This window comes from Atta cephalotes, assembly GCF_000143395.1.
Source record: "Atta cephalotes unplaced genomic scaffold scaffold00009, whole genome shotgun sequence".
NCBI classification, from domain to species: domain Eukaryota; kingdom Metazoa; phylum Arthropoda; class Insecta; order Hymenoptera; family Formicidae; genus Atta; species Atta cephalotes.
This window is the reverse complement of record NW_012130073.1, coordinates 2,779,415-2,801,640: the sequence shown is the minus strand read 5'-3', so window position 1 is coordinate 2,801,640 and position 22,226 is coordinate 2,779,415. Positions and strand designations below refer to the sequence as shown.

General features: G+C 35.9%; 3 protein-coding genes across 3 annotated transcripts in view; 1 reads left to right on the top strand and 2 right to left on the bottom strand.

The window, feature by feature from the left end:
- Positions 1-1,291, bottom strand: part of LOC105627478 (enhancer of polycomb homolog 1) — a 5,244-nt gene extending 3,953 nt beyond the window's left edge. Inside the window, exons 1-2 of the mRNA XM_012208759.1 lie at positions 1,139-1,291; positions 62-200 (exon numbers count right to left, since the gene is read on the bottom strand). Coding sequence (XP_012064149.1) covers positions 62-200; positions 1,139-1,291 — 292 coding nt within the window. The remainder of the gene's footprint in view (positions 1-61; positions 201-1,138) is intronic.
- Positions 1,292-2,620: 1,329 nt separating this feature from the next.
- Positions 2,621-4,861, top strand: LOC105627476 (probable 2-ketogluconate reductase). The gene is made up of 4 exons (XM_012208757.1): positions 2,621-2,717; positions 3,551-3,925; positions 4,292-4,656; positions 4,730-4,861. Exons 1-4 carry the CDS (start codon positions 2,621-2,623, stop codon positions 4,859-4,861), a joined length of 969 nt encoding a protein of 322 aa, XP_012064147.1.
- Positions 4,862-5,460: 599 nt separating this feature from the next.
- LOC105627475 (translin) lies at positions 5,461-7,041 on the bottom strand. The gene is made up of 5 exons (XM_012208756.1): positions 6,958-7,041; positions 6,280-6,382; positions 5,982-6,197; positions 5,783-5,862; positions 5,461-5,715 (listed from the first exon to the last, which is right to left on the bottom strand). Exons 1-5 carry the CDS (start codon positions 7,039-7,041, stop codon positions 5,461-5,463), a joined length of 738 nt encoding a protein of 245 aa, XP_012064146.1.
- Positions 7,042-22,226: the final 15,185 nt, after the last annotated feature.

Here is a 22,226-nt window from a genome sequence, read left to right as displayed (position 1 = left end):
ATTATCTATCAAAGATTAACAAATTAAAAAATATAACAAAACAATTTTGACATGCTCTTACGTTGCATATGTATTAATTGGCGAGGCAGCTTATAATCAGCAGGATATATCTTGTTATAAGTCTCCGCATCTGCCAGATCGGTTACTTCAGGAGTAGGAATGATTAGACCCGTACATATCGCTCTTTGAAGATGATGTTCCTATAATAAATAGAATTATATATTTAATAAGAACATATTATATTCTCACCTATCACATAATCATTATTGTTACATATACATAACTTTCTAAATATATTTGCACATACACAAAAACATATTCAATATATTTAATAATGAACTTAAATATCTTCAACAATATAATCTTATTACGAGACTCATTTCAAACAAGTAGTTAAACATTTGAATATCATAATTCTATATAAGCATTATGTATGAATCAAAGCAGAGTATGAGCTTATTTGATTACTATATAAATTGATATTTACTTAATCTCATCTTCAATGTAATGAATTCATTCTATCACAGCATATATTATACAAAAAATCATACTAAATTTAATCAATGATAAACTAATTAAGATACATTAAGACGCAACAGAAGATTGAAAAATTATGAATGTCTTTATTGATTTAGTGTTACACGACTGCAAATGTGTTTTCAAATTGTAAACAGTATCTATCGCGACGTATGTGATACAGAGTCAACGAATTGGATATCCATTTTTTAGTTTTCCTGTAAAAAAAGATTCTGGCATGTCATCGTTTCCAAGTTGAAGATTCTTGCACCTAGAAAGTATCGCTAGGACATTGTCCAAGCATGAGGAAAGAAAACGTTTGACATTTGGGATGTAGGGAGTCAGTGCAACATAGGGCGGTGCGAGAGCTGGCGATTAACGGCGTACCAGACGTTGACATCTGTCGCAGGGAATCGAGTCGAGGGTAGAAGGGTACAGGGAGAACGGGTGAGAATCGCGAGTGAGCTGGTAATTGCGTTAAAGGTGGAAAATTGTTAATTTTCTAGGGTATACGACAACGGATGGGCCGCCATCTGCCGGTTGTTTACGAAATTTTACGCTGTGGGTAAGATGGCGGACGGAGAAAACATGCTGGAACGAGATGCTGGACGTTCCGACTTACGCATTCCTCCTCCTTTTCCATGCCGCTGGGCATTTGGGGCACTGCGCGGTTAATGGCCGAATAATCTGGCAGATCCGGCAGCTCCTCGGCCATGTAGATCGGCATGGGCTTGGAGGCGTCCAGGGCGCGCGCCCTGAACGACAGCTTGCTCATCCTGAGGGCGGCTGGCTCGCGCGTGTTGACAACCAAGGATGGCTGGCCGCACCGTAAGAGGCCAGTCGGGTCGGCTGGGGGGGCCTCGGGTTTCGCGGAACGCCGTGGACCTGGGCTATTGAGGCCTGGCTGGGGGCCCTGGGGCCGAATTACCCGGCACAGAGAGCGCTCAGGGCCTCATCGTTCCCCGGCCATCGCGCTGGAGCACGGTCACTCAGTCACCAAACGAGATATATCACTTTGAAAACATGTTTGCGTGACACGGTCCCTGCTCAAAGCCATCATGGCCGACGCACAGCCATTTAACACACGTTCGGCCGCCGCCGTGCAGTTCCGCGGGCCGACGTGCGCAGCGCGGGAATCGCTGCCGTTGTGACGCGGCCCGCGCACGCCTATTGGTTCCTACGCTCCCGCCGTATTAGCCGTATGCAGAGTACACACCGTACTCTCGTACTCGCTCCACGCGGAATTTTACTCCAACGTTGCTCCACAATTAATCATATGACGATACACTCGACAAAAAAAGTCAGAATGACACGCACGTCGACACGTACGTATTGTTTAATAAAATTCGTATTCTCTTATGTCTTTATATTTGCGTTACAAATACAATCTCGTGCAGATTCGTGTCCGTTGAACATCTAATTCTGAAACAAGAGTTTACAATTGTAGCATATTCTTTTGTCCAAAAAATAAATAAATGTACATTGTTTTTTTTATATGTCATAATTACATTCTGGTGCCTCTCGTTACATAATATTTAATTATTGCGATACAACAAGGAGCGAGCATTTTTTTATTATTACAAAGAAAAATGAGGCGTCCCAGGTATGTTTAGTTGGAACTATTCTCGCGGCTTCTGCGCATGCGTCATCGGTGCGGCGGGTGCTTGAAGTTAGCTTACAGACTGTCGTCGAACCGCGCCAAATCCGAAACGAGAGACACTTCGCGTTGCGAGATCTATTCGTTTTAATTACGTTCTCTGTATTTAAAATAAAGTAGAGTGTGTTCGTTTTGGGCTTCAGAGGAAGAAATATGAGAGGTTTAGGAGAAGCAACGAGGATGGAGTACTTTGCAATGAAGCAAATCAATCTATCGCATTCACCGACGAGGCGCTTAAAATTATCTACGCAAAACGTCGCCGTCGAACGGCGCCAAATGCGCGACGGACGCGATGATATTTCATCACGTGTCACCGACTCCGTTGATTGAAAAGAGGAGGAGAGCGGAAATTAAACGGCAGTTATCGCCAGTTATCGTACGCTTGACTCACGTAGCCCGCTCGTTGCGGAAATTGCACGGAGTTCGCAACAAAATTGGGTGTGCAACATGATGCAGACCGTCGTTGTCCTGTCCGTGATTCCTAGGTTATCTTACCACCTGCGCTCGCGATTGCCAAATCTGCGCATTTCCGACGTATCACCAGGTAACGGTGCTTTGCACGCACATGATGCGACGCAACCGCGTCTCGGGACGCGATCTCCCTGCTCGCCAATCGTCCCGCGTGCCGCCGATAACCCCCTCGCGACGAACACGTGTCGAATTCCCATTGCCACTGATGGCGGCCTCCCGCCATTCCCGCGAGGGGGCGTATGCGCGCCGCCGCGGGAAAATTCGATACTACATATCACGTTTCGCCGAGCCAAACGGTGGCAGGAATTTAAGTTTTTAAACATGATGGACGTGCAAAAAATCGATTTTACTAAAAACGCGTTTCAGATCTTATTAATTTAAAATTATCGCAATTTTTAAACACAGACGTGCATCATTTTGATTGAAATTTTCCTTAGAATTTTTATATAAATTTTAGAATTTTTCAGAATTCCTGAATAATTTTATAACTTCATAGAAAATTTCATAGATCTTTTATATAAATTGAAACTTTTATATAAATTTTCAAAAGTATCGAGGAAATCTACATTTTTTTTAGAATTGTACACGTGAATTCTAAAATTCTGAGATTTCTAAAATTTCTTGACTTCTGGTAAAGTCTTATAAAAAATTTGAAAGTTTTAGGTATTTTTTCAGAAATTGTAGAAAAAGAAATTTTTTAATATTTCAGACTTTCCTTATAAAATTCTAAGAAAATTTTCTCAGTGTTTCTAAGTGTATAATATATATAAAAATTTTGAAAAAAAAATTTCACCGAAGTAATGCCTAAAAAATTGCAATATGATAATCGCGACAAAAATATTTAACTTCAAAAAAACATCCACATAGCTATTTATTAAGTATATTTTTGTATTTTTTTAAATATAGGACAAGCTGATACTTTATCCAAACTTAATGAGGCAGAAATATTAATAGCTGACTGTGATTTATTAATACCTTATGCAAACAAGTTGACATCGATCAAATGGGTACAGACGACCTGGGCTGGTTTGGATAAATTCATTCCACATGTGCAAAACACGCAAAGAGATTATATATTGACTCGTTTCTCAGGCGAGTCATTTGGTCTAGCCATGTCCGAATACGTGATAGCGCAAATTGTCAACTACGAGCGTAACCAGAGACAACAGTACGAGAATCAAAGGCTTGCTGAATGGAAACAAGAAGGCAGATTGATAAACCACAGATTTATACATGATTTAACCATAGGTATCTTAGGAGTAGGAACAATAGGAAAGTCAAGTAAGCTACGAATAACAAAAAAATGAATTCAGTCATTTGCATTATACTAGTATAGATTAAAGCATATTAAAAACTGATATACAGAAAATTAGCAAAGTAAATGTAAAAACACATAAATATATTTTAAACAATATTTTAAACAATTAAATGTTTAATAATATTGTGTCACTCAACAAAATATACATGTATTATTTCATTGTTGTCAAAGTTGATTGTGTCATTGAATTTAAATACTTTATATGAAACAGCTTTTAATATATACTAATTCAGTGTAATGTGAGTGACCGAATTCATCATTAATTTTACTTAAAACGTAAGCAAGTAATAAAGTTTCAATAAAAATATTTTCTTTTAATATTTACATAGTTGCAGAAAAGTTAAAGTTATTTGGCGCAAGTATCTGGGGAATGACACGTACCGTTCCGAAAGAGAAATTACCGTACCTCGATGAACACAGAACCGTAGATAATTTGCCGGACATCCTGAAAAATTGCGACTACATCATTAATGTATTACCTTCAACTCAGGACACGATAGGACTTTTAAATGACAACGTCTTGGAACATTGCAAAGGCAAGAATGCAGTTTTCATGAACGTAGGCCGGGGTTCCGTTATTAGAGAAACGGACTTAATAAACGCTCTTGAGCAGAAGTGGATTTCAGCTGCTATTTTAGATGTATTTGAAAAAGAGCCATTGCCAAAGGAGAGCAAGTTATGGAGCCTTCCACAAGTAATTGTTCTTTGTTAATTATCAACTAAAAAAATTTTAATCTTTAAAACTAACAATACTATTGTCTGTTTAGGTAACAATCTCACCACATAATTCAGCTGTAACAATTGCTCATAATGTTGCGAAGTTATTCGCCGCGAATTATGCTAGATATATAAACGGAGAAAGCATGATAAATGTGTTTGATTTTAATAAAGGCTATTAAAGGTCTGGGACTGTACAGTGTTTCGTCACGATAATAAGAAGCATACACACAATAAATATTTATTGTTAAAAATATACGTACAGATTGAAATAAACATGTTTTAGATATCTTGAGCTTCGTAATTGTTTCTGATATTAAAGTTTAAGTCACATACAACTTTAATCTTATACTTATATAATTTTCCAAAAAGTAAAATAAAATGCTTATCATTTTTTATACAGTTCTTTAAGAACTTACGTACCTTTAGATTCAAACTATCTATTAAATATAGATATCTCTGTCATAACATAAAAATTCGCAAAATAAATTATATAATTTACTTGAATAAGTAAAATAAATTAAAAACATACCTCTAAATTGAAATATTAAACTTTAAGTAACAGTTTTTAAATAAAAAAAAACGAACTATCTTAATATCTGAAATGATTTGATTACATTAGCAATTTATCCCTAATAATCTAAAGTATAAAAATCTAAATAAAGAATATATAAATGTTTTTATATTATATATTATGCATGAACACCATATATCTCTCTTCGCATGATATTGTACACATGGAGGTATATTAAAGTGAAATATTATGGAAAGATATAGAAACCTATTCAGTAGGCGTCTCTTCGGTAGGCGTTTCTTCAATAGGCCGAGGGGACGGAACCAAACCGCGAATGCACAAGTCGTACACTACCTCTTCAATTTTTTTTACATCATACTTGAGAGCATCAAAACGTTTCCTCAATATATCATTCTTTAAGTTTAATAGCCGAAACCCTGCGTTTAATTCATTAACGAATGTTGCGATTTCTATTGGCCAAGAATAATGACCATTTGTGACGCTATTTACAGCAAAACGACTCTAAAAAGAACATATAGTTAAACTATCATGTGAGAAGAATATACATACCATTATAGAAAATACATACCAATTCAGCAGACAACTGAAGCAGACCCAGTAAAAAATCTTCCAGATCCAAATGGAAGCCATCCTCTCTGTTATTTTTTACTGCAAGAATGAAAATTATTGTGAGTTTATCAAAATTTAGTATGTAAAAGCAAATGTTTAAATGTTATTTAAATGCATAGAATTATTTAAACATTGAATATAATTATATATTTATATACCTCCTAATATATCTGCAACAGTTTTCTTGTCAACTAAGAGTTTAATTTCGAAGTATATTACTAGAGCAACTAGAAAGCACAGCCTTTGAGTGACAAAACGCCATTGGTCGTGATAACGATAATACTGATTATTTGGTACCACTTCAGCAAGACTCGCATATTGTATCCTTATGTCTGCAAATATCTCTCTTGCTTTTGAACAATATTTCGATACAACTGTAATTTACCAATAACAAGTAAATTATTATAATATAACTTTACATATATGAAACTAAAAAATTTATGTTTAAAAACATACTTATATTTTCCTCCATTGTATGATGCACTGTATGAATATTTTGCAATGTCATCAATATATCCCTAGAATTTTTCTCGATATTCTTCACAATAACACGGATTTGCTAAAACAAAACAAAAAATTTGATAAAACATTGAAAACATATATTGCTTCATATATCTCTGATTTTATCTCCTACTTTTTCTCTTTCTTTGCCATTATTCATCAACAATCATGTTTCCAAAGTTTGTTTTATCTTAGGAGAAAGAAAAAGAAGAGAAACATGATAAGAGGCAAAAGGTGAAAAATACAAAAGCAAAAATCAGACTTAAAAGATATGGAAAATCTGCTTTTAGCAGCACAAGAAGAGAGTTGACATCCCTCAATATACTTTCTGAGTTCTTTGAAGTGGAATTTCATTTTAAAGAGTGAAAAGTGAATCAGTTTTGAAAAAGACTGGCTTAATTTTCAATCTTTGAGAATGAGATTTTCATTTTTCATTTTTCAAAATGACAATTTACGTTGAATTAGCGTTATAATGGAATTAGAATATTAGACAAACTGTTATATTTGAGCGACGCTTTCGTGAACCTTTCAAAATTTAAATGGAACTGGAAAAAAAATAAAAAGATACGAAATTGCACGCGATCTGGTTCACAACATAACCTAATCAGAGTCCGTTCTCATGTCGATACGCACCTCGCGTATTTCTTGCTCGTTGTTCAGACAGTCTTGGAATGAAGTAAACATCTCCGTTATCGTAGAGGACATGGTGTCTTCCATAGTGTCTTATTTTCGAGGAAAAGTTATTTTCGCGTAATACTGAACTGTGTACGAACTGTGTACACGCACCGATCAATTTTGTCGAATAAATCAGAATGAACGTTGGCAACAATCTGCAAACAACGACGCGACATCTATGCGTCGTAGAGCATACTATGTGGCCACGTTTGCTGGTTCGATCACAGAAGGCGACACCGGGCGGTTTTTGCACGCGTTAGTGCGTCAAGTTATAATTAGATAGCGCTAGTTGGTTGATTATTCGTTCAGCTATGTTCAGCGCTAAATTTCATTTTTTTACACTTGATAAAAAAAATGAACAATATTATGTATCAAATATAACATGCAGAACATACTTATATATTATTACGAAATAAAAAATATAGCCCCCCCCCCCCACTTTATTGTATTTAAACAAGATATTTCTTTCGAGATAATTTATTTCTTACTAAAGCTTAATTATCTAAGTTTCAATATTAAATCAGATTTATTATTAATTATGTTGTGCATGTATTTCTACGCAATTTTATAGCTTGCTACGCGCATGTCGTTTATTAATTTATAATATAAACAGCGCTATATAATTTTATCAATTATTAATGTTTGTCATTTTTGTAGTCAATCCTAATAAATTCATCTTTATTTGCATATAAATTAGGACGACAAATAAAAACGAAAACTTTGATTTTTCAAAAATCTCTCTCTCATGAATGGGAGATATAAACTTTCTGAAATTATCTGTCTAATCGCAAGTGATATTTTTATACTTATTAAACGTAATAAAATTTCTCGAAAGATATAAATTTATTTGCTTATATTTCAACTCTATATTTCGACTAATGCCAGAGCGCGGCAGGTCGAAACTCGAAAACATGCCTGAGCGGCGCGCACGATGTAGCGAATTCGAGCCGAGCTGCGAGCTGCGAACACATTCGGTGAGCGAGTCGCGTCGGCCGCGTCCGTTCGGGCGTTCGCAAGGTCTCGTACTCGAGGTATATAAATAGAAACCAGTAGGTCCTGCTGCGCGCGCGAACTCAAGAAAGGCGGCAGCGACGGCTTGGAATTCTGCATACAAGCCGCCCGCCGCGCAGCATCACGCACAGGTCGCGGAGGACGCCAATCCCGCGCATCCCTCCAATGGGGGAGAGAATTCGCGGGCGTGTCATTGATCCCGATACACGCTAGCGGTTGAGCAACATTCACGGCGAGAGCAGACGAGAGAGGAGAGCGAGGGACTCGTTTTATGGAAAAATCCGCGCGCGCCCACGTTGAACGTTCACGGGCGTGATCGCTCGCTCGAGTTAATCGGTGCGAGGAGTCGCGAGGAATCCGTGGTCGATTGTCGGAAAAACGTTTCCATCTGGTTTTTAACCGGACTAGGTTTCGAAAATTGATGTCATTTCGAGATCTTTTCACGGAGAGAGAAAGAGAGAGAGAGAGATGTTTCGCGAAGAATTTTCCCACGCCTCAACCAGATTCTTGATGGAATCACATGATCGATTTTGATCCTCTTCCTTTTCCTTCTCGAGCTTGACTTCTTCGCCGATGTTTTGGTAACAATAGGCTTGTTTTTTTAACTGAATTTCTTGTACAATTTATGTTTCTTTTTTTTTTTTACATCGCAGAATAAAAGAACCGATTTCACCATCTCCTATTAGCTCGATTGATTAGCCCGATTATTCCATTGGAATTGACCAATCGCATTTGTTAAGTAGAATTAATCAGAATTGATCAATCACGACCTATCCGACTAAGCTATTGGAGATGGTGAAACCAACCCAAAGAGAAAAGATGAATTGTGCAAGTAGTTCAATTAAAAAGAATAGACTGATGTCCGTTTTTATCATCATAAATTAACTTTAATCTCGGTTTAACTTATTTTTTTATCTTTTTAGTTTTAAAAATTAGAAAAGTATAAAAAGTAAGTTAAACCGAGATTAAAGTTAATCTACATTGACAGAAATAGACATAATTCTTACACCTATTTTTACTAATATAGATTAATGTTAATCTCAGTTCAACTTACTCTTCATCTTCTTTTATTTCTTAGAACTTTTATTTCTTAGAAAAAGATGAAGAGTAATTATTAGTTAATGATTGAACCGAGAGATTAATTGGACCAAAGTTAATCTAAACTAGTAGAAACAAACATAAGGATATCTATATGTATGTTCCATCAATATAGATTAATTTTAATCTCGTCACAGCACACTTCATTCAATCAAAAGATATCCTGGGAACATCTTCAGGACATAGAGATGTCTTCAATGAATGTCTATAAGATGTGCTCTGAATGCACTGTATAGAAATTATTATTTTTGGAGCTTTGTATACTTAATGAAGATTGATTCGCGAGATCCTGTTAAATTATATCGTGCTCTCGTTATGCGTGCGAGTCGCGTTCTACCATCCGGGGTCCGATGAAGAAACGATGAAGAGAGGCACTCGGCCTTGCGGCGGCCTTCGCCGGCTTCTCGCTCTATACTCCGTTCGCGATTACTTCAAATGTACGCGAATTTTTCGCGACTCATTCCATCGCGTTCTGTCGAGATTAAATAAAAATAAAAAAATATAAAAAAACTGATATCTCGCCTACCGTTCTGAAAACTGGCGTTGAAGACTTTTTACGCAGCGCGATGTAATGGCACCGATAACATTCGTGAAAGCTTTTGCGGTATCTTTCCTCGTTATGTAAAGCGGTCAACAGCCCGCATACATATACAATGTACGTACGCAAACGAAACTCGGTTATATACGGGAGAAGCAGGAGGAAGAAACGGCGATAAAGGCAACGATCCCCGGGAGGACCCCGTTAAACTTCGCATTCCTCTCCTCTCCGGTAGGCATCAATCTCAATAAAATATCCTGCCAGTGCGAATCGTCGTAAATTCGTGGTACCTCGGGAACGTTCTTGTTCCTCGTCTCTGTTGTGCGCTATTTTTAGAGATGCCGATCTTATCTTGGCGAGAAAATAACGCGGGCGCACGAACGGCGGGCCTCACCGACGTGTAAAGGGACCTCTCGTCCCTCCTTACCTCTTCCTGACCCCGAGATATTCCCGTCAACAATACGGGGGATATTTACGCGATTCACATGGGTAACACCTCGCGTGTTGTACAGCAACGATCGCGATTCCCTGGAAAGGAGAAAATTCTGCTCGCACGATTGAGAAGAGTGACATTTCTAGAGCAAATCCCAAGAAACATCACCAAGTCAAGAGAAAGTCAAAGTGACTTTATTTTGATTTTTAGTAACAAAATTTTATTGAGAATCAAAATCAAGTCATTCTGATTTTTTTATTGATTTTTGCGTGTTTCTTAGCCGATGACGGTGTCGAGAGGCAACGGTGTGAATATAAATGTTTGATTAGTATTAATCAAAGAAATATGCTTTAGTAAATTTTTTTCAATGTGAATAATATTAATTAATATTAATATTCATTAAAAAAATGTATGAGTTACACGTATGGAATGGAAATTTGAATAACCAGCATGATTGAAAACTAGTCGCATGGCGGGCGATTTAGAGGCAAACCTTCTTTTGCAATCACTTTCACCACATTACTTACGAATCGCGGACAAACAGACGAAATATGTACGTCGCAATCACAGTAGCGACGCAATTGCTGCGGAAGCGGCTTATGATTCAATGTTTGCGCTTTAAACAGGTTTGCGCGGATTTAGCATAAGCTCAGCGCGAGCAAAAGACAGAATAACAAATCATATTTACACACATAAATATGGAAACGGATGCCTGAGAGAATAATTTAAAAAAAAAGCAAGAAGCACGTAATGTGCCCTTTGAGAATTCCGTCGAGCAATGTGCACGGAGATTACATTGTTCCCTGCTCGCCAGTCATTATAAAAAATTTTTATCTGATTTAAGAATAAAAATGTATAACCGCGATGTTCATCGTTTTTTTTTCTTAATTGCAATTATAACGTAATTGTAAAGCTTAGTGCTACTTCACAGTTCACATTCTTTTATATACTTCCCACGATTATATTTCGCGAGAGGAAAACGTTATCGTCTTATTATTAAATTCTTTTAATATGATTAGTTTTGTCCTTAGTTTCTCACTGGATTTAAATGTATATATAAATCAATCATATTAAAGAAGCTTACAGTTATAAAGCTGCTTTTTCTGTTGAACGCAACCATTGTTCAGCATGCTTGAGATTGTCACATAATTATTTTGGTGGGCCAATAAAATTATTTTTAGATCTGTATCTAACTTTTTGGATACTTCAGCAAAGTCGTTCTTTCTGTATTGGAAAAATAGACGGAAAAATAGCTGTACAGACTCTCGAAGTTTCTTCATCTCGCAATCTTGGCAAACCGACATCCTCCGATATCTCAATCGCTAAGCAAAGACGCAAACGACCTTTAAACCTTCTTTTAAACCTTAAGTTGTAAAAAATTGATCAATCACAGTCTAATATGAGGAGAAATTAAGGCTTAAGGCTTAAGTTTTATACCTTAACATCTCAATGGAGACACAGCTTAACGTAAACAAGCGTGAATGTAACACATGCAACATGCATCGACGTAAATGTCAGGGTCATCAGCGACATAACGCAGAAAATATCATTTAAATATCAATGCTACCCCGATGGATTTATATTTATAGAAACAGATATTTTCTCACGTACCAATCGGATCAAAGATTGCAAAATGCGGCGAACGGGAACATAAAACCGGATTATCGTTATCCCAAAAAGTTGCATATCAGCCTTTCGCGGAGAATCTTCTGTACATCTTAAATTGATTTATTTCTCCCAGTTCTCTTCTTTCTGTTAAGCTCGCTCGGTTTTTTTCCGTAAAGATCTTCCCCGTCATTCCTTTTTCTTTCCTATAGATTGTTTTTCCAAGTCCGATCGAACGGAATCACATGGAACGTCTTAAGATTAATCGCGCGTTTTCTGGCCGCGATCTAGACTTTGCTTGGCGTTCTCACGTGCTATGAAGAGGATTTCTCTCGGACCAGCTTCGACAGAGGAGAACCGGGAATGCGATGATCAAACGGGAAATTAAACGAGACTCGTATTACATCGTTCATTATTTTTTCCATCGGAAAACAAGCTGCGTAAACACCGATAGATGGTCCTGACCGATGTTGGTCCCCGATCGATAGTGGACAACCAAAGCAATCAGTTGTCGACACGTAGCTAACGTCGCGAACGAGCTGTTTGCTCGATGTTTTCGAATTGTTGACGATTATTCAAGGTATGTTTAACTGGGAATCCATTGTATTATAGATTATAGACAATAATTATCTAAGCCGTAAAAAATTGACCAATCATAGTTGAATATAAGAAGAATAATTGATTATGATTGGGTCAATTTCTTATGGCTTGAGACTTAAAACTGATCACGGAAAAAACAGCCTAAGGTTGCCATGACCAAAAGTCATCCATCAATATGTTTTTTGGTTATAAGAACTATAATACAAATGTGATAACCATAATATTGATATACTTGTACGGTTATGGCTATAAAGATATGTTCATCTTACGGTATTATTCCAAATACATTTGATTATCATAACCAAATGATAGGCGAAAATTATTTCCAGTTGTGGCAACCGTAACATTTTTTTTGTGTAGATAATGATTTATTGTAAAAAGTCCATTAAACTAAGTCCACTTTGCTTTAAGATGCCGTAAGCCGTAAGCTGTAAGTTGTAAGTGGCGATATATCAGCTATAGAACTTATGCTTTCAGGCCGTAAGAATTAAGTTTTGCTCAATTTACTCAAGTCTAACTTAGTTAAAGCCTAAAGATTGCGCAGTTTAAAGACATTATTGTCACTTAATCTCTTTCGACTTATGATTTCTTAAGCCGATATTCAATTCTTATATTCAAGACCATCTTAAATTCTATTCTTCCGAACCAATCAGAGGACCACATTAGCGACTTAAGACATTACTTAAGATGATCTTAAAATAAGATCCGACTATGAATACTGATCTTTAAAGCAAGGTTGTGGACCGAGTTACACTATCTGTTGCTCTAAACAAGATTTAATCGCTGGATTCGCTTCCGAAAGAAACGTGGATTCGCGCGCGTTGGAATCTTAGAAGTGTGATAGTTGTGAGCAAAGGATCACTCCGTTTTCTTCTCTGAAGAAGAACGCGTCTGTAATTAAAATCATAGATTTACAGGAAATTAAGGTATGTCCGTCCTAAGATTGAATCCGTACTGGAAACCACAATCATTACTCACGTATTCTTTCGCATAAACGGATACATTCGCGGAACTATAATCTCGTTCACTACAAAAATGTACACTAAATCTTACACTCGATTTGTAGGACAGAGGTATTTATTAATTCCTTCTAATTAATTTTAGAAATTCCTTCTTTGTAACACAAAATTGAAGTCAAGTATAAAGTAACATCGCATATATATATTGTATACTTCAGTCTTGTGTTACAAGAAAGGGAATTTTTAAGATTACTTATAGCAGTTTATATAATAATAAGTATATAAATATTTCTGGCCAACAAGTTAAGCGTAAAATTTAATTTGTAAGATAAAAGCAAAGAGTGAAATAAAGTAACATCACATACATATATATATACGCGGTGTTACTTTATACTTTACTTTATCCTTTGCTTTACAAATTACAGAAGCTTATTTCCAGACTTGATATACACAGGATTATTCGCTTCTCCTCCCGACTCAGCGGACTCGGCAATCTCTCAGCATAAAAGATCGGGACAGGAGGAAGAGATGGATAGTGGGATACTCATCCCGCGATGTACGCGACTAAACATAGTCCTGTATTGGCGGCGCCGTACCGAAGAAACGCCCCCGGGCGCAATAACTTTTTATGTCACGGTTCGAGAATTTCCTACCCGGCCGATTGCCGTCGCTGTCGCGGAATAACCGTCGTTGCTGGCGTGATGTCGAACCGTTAAGGGCCACGAATACGAGTCGCCGAGGAATCCGCGGTATCCAAGCGAATCGGCTCGGAATCGCGCTCGTTATCATACATCAGCCACATTGACACGCTTCTCGTAGCTGCACGTTGCGAAAAAAATAAACGCGAGTTCTTAATTAAGACAAATGGTCGCTCGATATCTTGCATCGAGAGCCTATGGTCTTTAAATAGATACATAGGTGAGGTTCTCAGAATACTCCAAAATTTTTATTTTTACAGTTATATTTTTTAATAAAAAAATATAATTTAATTTACGTTATTTATACTCTTTTATGAGATAGATAAATGTAAAAATAATGAACTTTTAGGCAATATTATTTATTTTCTTTATCAAGAATAAGATTATTAGGATAATTCTAGGTCATAATCTTGCTTAAAGCGACCATAAGTCGTAAAGTTGTAAAAAATTGACCAATCACAATTGACTATGAGAAAAATATTCGACGATGATTGATTAATTTCTTACGGTTTTAAGGCTTACCTTTTAAAGCAAAACTGTGAATCTAAATTTTATGTATAGGATGCTGTGTCTATCTCTTTATTAAATGTTAATTTCGAGAAATAAATTCTGATAATTTTTCTTTTTTTAAATATATTTCTATCCTTCGAAGGATGTAGAAGTAAAATACCTTTGTCAGAGGGATGTCGAAATGTTTTTATAATGTTGCAGCGTCTTCTCGATCGACGTCAGGTTCATCGCGTGAGTATAATAAGTTACATAAGAGCTGAACATAAACGTCCGACTGTGCAATTATAAATTTTATGCATCCCATTACGTGGGATTACAATTCGTAGAGCGTCGCTTATCAACGGCGTACATATACATAGTTGCCAGAGTCTCTTGCTTTTCTCGCCGGGACGTCTCGCTGCACGATTGGCCGCACGCGGTTGAATTAGTCGCGAATGCAAAACGTACGTGATATACGCCTTGAGGAAACCAACAAAAACTGGTCGATACATTATGGATGCTGCTCGCTAGATCGCCTTGCTCGAGAACCTTGTTTCAGATCGTCAGCCACTCCTGTGATACGTAAGCATTAAAAGCGGCAAAAAGCAAGTCTTACTAAAAAAATGATTTGTTTAAAAAAAATTCATTTCACATTCCTTTTATCGATAATGCGCATTTAATAATAATAGTTTATGTATTGTAGAATCTCAAAAATAAATGCGTGCATTTATCGATAAAAATGAGGAGTGAATATTGTAAGTATGGACTATAAACTGTGTAATAAATATATACTTATCTATATATATATATATATATTTTTTTTTTTTCTTCTTACTTGTAACAATTTATTCAATTATTTTATAATATAATGAATTAAAATTTAATTCGTGCATTAAAGATGCTCTCTAAAACTTTAGAGTAAATTGTTGTCATTCTATCTGAAGAGTCACTTTGAAAACTCACTCTTAAATATTGAGTTACTCTTTTTCTGGTTTAGTTTTTATTTTTTTAGAATGAGATTTCACTTCAAAGAATTTAGAGAGTAGACAATTTTTGTATGCACGAGACGTCCTTGTGACACACGCGTGTTCACCGCGCTTCTCTGCAGGCTATTCGCGGATAGAAGTCCGAAGACCACCGCGGCCTCAGGTAAAACGACGGAGAACGCTGAACTTTGCTCTTTACCATGTGCTGTGTTGCCGGCGAGACGTTATTACGATCATTACTGACTGTCGTTTCCCATCTTTCTTCTGCCCCGCGACGCCGAGAGACGACGTATGCGAATTCCGTCGGGGGATCCCTCCTCGTTCCTCTTTGGCTAGCTGGAATGCGAAGGAAGAGATGCGGATATCGATACTATCTGCATCTCAAGAAATGCATCAACAAAAGAAAATTAACTATATTTTTTTCTCAGAGTATAAAACATTTTCACTTTTCACGTTTCCAGCTTAAAAAAAGTTATGATCGATATCCAAGTCGATAAAAAAACCATTCGACCTGAAAATACTATAATTGAGATTGTCCAAGGAACACACCAAGTCAAGAGAAAGTCAACAAAAAATCAAAATGACTTTCTTTTGAAGCTTAGTATAGCAATCAATCGATGGTATCAATAAGCAGTCAAATTTGCAACTAAAAATCATCACTTTGACTTTCTCTTGATTCGCTGTGTTCCCTGGACAATCTCAATTATAGTATTTTCAGCTCGAGTGGGTTTATACTGACTTGAAAATCGATCATAATTTTTTTTAAGAAGGAAACATGAAAAGTGAAAATGTTTTGTACACTGAGAAAAAAATATAGTTAATTTTAATAAATATTTGTTCAATAAAAAAAATGATTGTTAAATCAAATTAACATTTCTTGTATGTAATAAATATATCTTTATATTTAATAAATATTTAATTGGCAATATTCAACTAAATATTTATTAAAGTTGACTATTTTTTTTCAGTGTAGGTACATGTACATTCATACATCAAAATTTTCACTTTTCATTCTAAGTAGAACAACAAATCATTATATCAAAATGTCAAACTCCAAAATGACCACTAAAAATCATTTTTCATTCATTTCCGATTCATTTTAATGTCATTTTAACGTTCCAGCAAACGAGAATGAATTAAAATGAATTGACATTTTTGTCTATCCAAATGCGATTTTAAATAGTGAATACTTTTTTTGGATTTAATTGGATTCAATTGGATTCAATTGGATGTAATTGGATTAAAAAACTGGATTTTCTATTCAAAATTTTGAATTGAACAGTATTCACAATGTGTGTGTTTTGCACAGAAAAAGCTAATATTATTTTTAGATTAAATGGCATAGATGTGCTCCATGCGATTCCTATAAATGAGTAAAAATGCATTCAGGATTGGAAAGCATTCGTGAATTAATATTTCTGAAAATCTGATTCCAATTCATTTCAATCCATTCTCATTTGCTGGATTATCGTGACTTGTTCTGCTTGAAATATTAACGCTCTAAAGTTACATGATCGATACCCAGGGTTAGATTAAGCACGTCACATGCTTTACCATTGGTTAACGTTACATGCTCTACCAATTGTAGAGCAAACAACGTCATTAATCCAACCCAGGTCAGAGCAAACTTGCCGGAGCCGAAAACACTATTAGATAAATTAAGTCGCGCGCAAGAATGCATCGATTACTCGCGCTTGGAAGGAGAGACGAGCGGTTTTCCGCTTGAGCGGAGATGCCTTTGCTGGTCGGTTGACCAGGTCTTCCAACAGGTCCTATGAAACCAACTCGCCGGACTAGTTAATAAATTATCATAGTCCGCCATCTTCGTCTGCGCGTGGACTCGCGTCGCTGGCAATTGCAAAATGAAGCTCGCGATCGCAGGTAGTGTATATACATGTGTGTTGTATATGTATTGTGTTACATATAAATATATAAAAGAGGAGATAAGTATCGTATCTTGCGGAGAATGTTTCGCTGGCTCAAGTTCTGAAGAACCTCAGAGAAGTCATGGATTGGTCTACCGGTTAATGAAGCCGTCGCGCATCATCATCTAGTCATATTTTAGCTGGCAGTAAAATCTACTTACATATATATATATATATATATATATACATATTATATATATATTATATATACATATTATATATATATATATATATATATATATATATTCATGAATGAGACAGACATTTATAATTAAAGCTGCCAGCGTTCTCAGCGTCTCACCGATCCACAAGCGGCTTAATTCGCGTAGACGAATCGCCGCTTCTCGGAATCGTCCACCCACGAATTTCGACGAAAAAGAGAAGGAAGGAGAGAACAAAAAGGAGAAAGAAGAGAGAGAGGAGATTGGAAATTCGAGTAACCTTGGTGTCTAAGAAATCCAAGGAGAACAAGAAAGTCAAAATAATGTTATTATATGAATCATGACAAAAAACTGGTAAATCCACGGGGGGGGGGGAGCCTCCTTAGAAATCTCCTTTTTAAAAAATATTTATAGCAAAATTTTATATGTTTTTAATATTTCTGAAGTGCTTAATCATAATTTTGATATTCTAAAAATATTTTTTAATTTAAGAAACATCCCAGATATAAAAGGAAAGGTTCTGTTATATTATTCTTCTTTTGTGTTAATAACTTTAAATAAAATGTTTTATAAATTATACATTAAGTAATACTTTTTCAGTGTAATGAATTAAATAATAATTTAATATTCTACTTTTTCATATTTGATCTTAAAAAAAGAATTTCGCTCGTAGCCTTCCTTCTTGACAAATTTTTAGATCTGTCAATGCAAAAAAAGGTGATAACAAATTCTGTCGTTATCGATCAATATGATGTCAAATTGACATCATGTTGACTTTCTTGTTCTCCTTGGGAATAAACGTGCCTTGATCAGCAACCAATCGGGAATGAGAATCCAAACAAATGGAACAGATGCGCGAAATGCTCTTCGAATGGCGCTCAATGATGTCGCTCGGCAGATTCAGGAAGAGAATTAAATGGAAATCTTCTATCAAAAATTTTCTCAGCATTCTAAGCACCTCGTCACGTGGATGACGTCTGTATTTGTTGGGAAGTTACGTGAACGACGATTTTATTTCTCGTTTAGTTCACGTTCGCCACTACAAACGGATAACATAAATTGAGCAAAGTAAGATCTTCTGTGCGTTAGTCTAATGTCAGGGTTCCCGAGAAAATTACAGACGTGATTTACGCACGCCGATGATCAAAGTGTTGAATTATGGTAATTTAATTGATGGATTCCGCGATTACGTGGGCAGGTCCGCTAATCGTGTATTTAATGAGAGGGAAAAGAACTTTCCGTAAATAACATAATTATCGTGCATTACAAAAATGGATAACTGAACACGTACAAGAGAATGTGAGATGGCATACAATGATGTTTTTTCACTGAAATGATCTTGATCAGCCGGTATGAAGGTGCGGGCGAGCGCTGGCTCGCGAACAAAAAAGGCGACGAAACGGAATTCGAGCCGATGCCCGTACTTCCTCCTGAGAGAAGGTCGCGCTTATTTGCGCGGGTTTCCACACTTGGTACTGCCTTGACCGTAAATGGGTCATAGCATCCGTACGGTAGCTTTTTACCGTACCAGGTTCGATGCCGTTGGTTACCGTTGGCACGCATAAACAATGTTGCGAGTTGTACCAATGGTACCGATTATTATTTGTTTCCGTTTGCTGTAATATGTGTTTTTTTTTATGTTCGACATCCCCAGCAAACAAGAATGGATTGAAATGAATTGAAACGAATTCAGATTTTTTTCAGAAATATTGATTCATGAATGTTAAAATGAATGCTTTTCAATTCTGAATGCATTTTTATTCACTTATAGGAATTGCATGGAACATATCCGTATCCTTTTCAATTCTAAAAATAATATTAGTTTTTTCTGTGCATTGTGAATATTCAAAATTTTAAATAGGAAATGCAGTTTTTCAATCCAATTGCATCCAATTGGAGCTAATTGAATCCAATTGAATCCAATTAAATCCAAAAAAAGTATTCGCTATTTAAAACATTCGAATAGAAAAAAATTTCAATCCATTTTAATTCATTCTCATTCTCATTTCGTTTCAATTCTTTTGCACGCACACATTCTATATCTTTCGTGTGCACGATATACGACTATACTGCAGTTGGATACTTCATAATTTAATTCTTAAACCCATAATTAAATTCTTTGTGATTTCTTTCATGATTTATAAATAACATTACCTATATTTTATATTACTTACTGGGTCAATACTTACTAAGTTCAGTCAGTTTAGCACAATATTGACTAACAATGAGTATTGAATGGTAACTTGGGTCCAATACTCGTAGATGAAAGTAACTGGCTCAGTTACTTTAGTCAATCATTTGCCAATAATGACTCATTACTGGCTGATAGAACTTTGGCTGTCATTTGTCAATCAGTAATTTCTCAGTGATAGTCCAGTACTGATTGACAGAACCTATGCTGTAAATTGACAATCATAATATTGGTTAAGTGTTGGGTTCGTTCTAACTGTTGGCAATCCTAGATGGATTGATATTCATTTAAAAATAATCCGATTCAGTACTTTTTACTCGCGATATTTGGAGCGAACTTTATAAATTCCAGCCATCCCAGCAAATGAGAATGGATTAAAATGGATTGAAATTTTTTTCTATCCGAATGTTTATTTTAAATAGCGAATATTTTTTTTTAAATTTAATTGGATTCAATTGGATTCAATTAGATTCAATTGGATGCAATTGGATTGAAAAACTGCATTTCCTATTCAAAATTTTGAATTGAACAGTTTTTTCACAACGTCTGCGTTGTGCACAGAAAAAGCTAATATTATTTTTAGATTGAAAGGCATAAAGATATACTCCATGCAATTCCTATAAATGAATAAAAATGCATTCATTTTAATATTCGAATCAGTATTTCTGAAAATCTGAATCCATTTCAATTCATTTCCATTCTCATTTGCTGGGATACTCCTTAATTCGTTCAAGTGATTAATAAAATTCACTTTAAATACGTTGCTTGAAATATTTATTACGACATATAAATTATCGACTACTTGCTAAATTATAATTTTTTAATATTTTAAATTATAATTTTCATAGTTTGCGACACATCTCAAATATACATGATTCCGTCCGACGAATATCTCACGAAAGCTATGAAGGACGCGTGCATTAGCCGTATCGTGGTTCCCGGGTAATTCGCGTTGACCTTCGTCGAAACTCGTCGATGAGAGATATGCCAGGTATACTTTAGATATAATGTAGCGAATAAAAAAAAGTCTGATGCGTGACGGATGTTACCCCTACGCAAAGTGAAAACCGAAGTCGGCGCCACGTAGACGAGAAAGCGGTAAATACTGAACGAAAAAAAGAAAAAAAAATCCGTGACGAAAATCTTTTCTTCAATCTTATGACTCGTTATGGAATCGAGGTTAAAAACGTAAGTACAAGCGGGCAAAAAAGAAATAAAGACAAACTGCAGACATTGCATGTACTTGTCAATATACATATAGATTACTTACGCGAAAAGATAATTCGCATATATAGCTGAAACCTTAATTATCGTCAGATTATAAATTGCTTTTACAGAAATCCAATTTAATATTGAAAGATAGTGATTATAATTATTTATTTTAAGTACTAAAAACAATTTAAACAACAGTGATTTTAATACTTGAAATAAATAATTTATAAAAATGTAATACTGGAAGGTAGTGATTATAATTAGTCATTTTAAATATTAAAAGCACTGCTGTTCAATGTTTTTATAATTTATGCTAAACAGAGTGCTTTAAAATAAATGTAATTAATCATCATCTTCCAGTTAATTATAATTTCTGTAAAAGTGGACAGAGAAACGCAAACTGCAGATTTAATACTGGAAGAAGTGATTAATTACTATTTTCAATTTTGAATGTTAAAAGCAAAGTTGTCAGTATTTTTACAATTTGTGTTATTAAAATAAATAATTAACCACTATCTTTCAGTATTAAACTTCTATAAAGCGATGTTTACAATGAAATTTTAAGGCGTAAAATTTAAGCTTTAAATTCTAAACTATAAGAAATTGATCAATCGTAATCTCCTTGCTTGATTGTTCTCCTTACATTCGACTGTGATTAATCAATTTCTTACAACTTTACACCTCAAACGCTGATCGAAGACGTGTACTCGGAGAAATTAAAATTTTTGTGCTCTAATAATAATTTTCAATATCTAGAAGATTATAAACACTGATATTCTGCTGATATTGAACATCTACATAGATTTCCATTGAAAAGGAGGAAAAGATCAAGAGAATGATTGGCCGGTGTATTTTAAAAGTTGATTGATTCTCGCGTATTCCTGGCCTTCTCGTTTTTCCATGCGACGTCGCCCGTGCAATTTGTAAGGTGCAATTTGTAAAGAGCTGCGGTTACACGCCGATTCGAATTATACCGCTTCGTGCGATCTTCCTCGCTACAATGTGCACGCGTATGTGTACATGCGTGCGTTTCAATTAATTTCGTGAGTAGAAGTCGGCCAAAAACGGTCGAAAGCCATCGGTGTGTCCGATCTCTCCACGAAGTCTCAAGTCCATGACGAGACGGAGGGACGAGGTGGCTGGTAGACGAGGTGTGTAAAACGAAAGAGAGAGAGAAGGAGAGACTGGCTCTCTTACGGGAGGAGAAATATACGAACTCCCTTCTCTTTCTTGAGCTCCTTCCACCTCCACAGACAGGTTCGCCATCGAAAGATGCTGCTGGCTGCTGTTGCTCGCCACTCTCTTACGTATAGCTAACGCA

Coding starts and splice junctions, on each gene's coding strand:
- LOC105627476 (XM_012208757.1), top strand. CDS start 2,621: ATGATGCAGACCGTCGTTGTCCTGTCCGTGATTCCTAGGTTATCTTAC. Junction 2,718..3,550: donor CATTTCCGACGTATCACCAG/GTAACGGTGCTT, acceptor TTTTAAATATAG/GACAAGCTGATACTTTATCC. Junction 3,926..4,291: donor AGGAACAATAGGAAAGTCAA/GTAAGCTACGAA, acceptor ATATTTACATAG/TTGCAGAAAAGTTAAAGTTA.
- LOC105627475 (XM_012208756.1), bottom strand. CDS start 7,041: ATGGAAGACACCATGTCCTCTACGATAACGGAGATGTTTACTTCATTC. Junction 6,198..6,279: donor TACAATGGAGGAAAATATAA/GTATGTTTTTAA, acceptor GGTAAATTACAG/TTGTATCGAAATATTGTTCA. Junction 5,863..5,981: donor TGTTGCAGATATATTAGGAG/GTATATAAATAT, acceptor TCATTCTTGCAG/TAAAAAATAACAGAGAGGAT.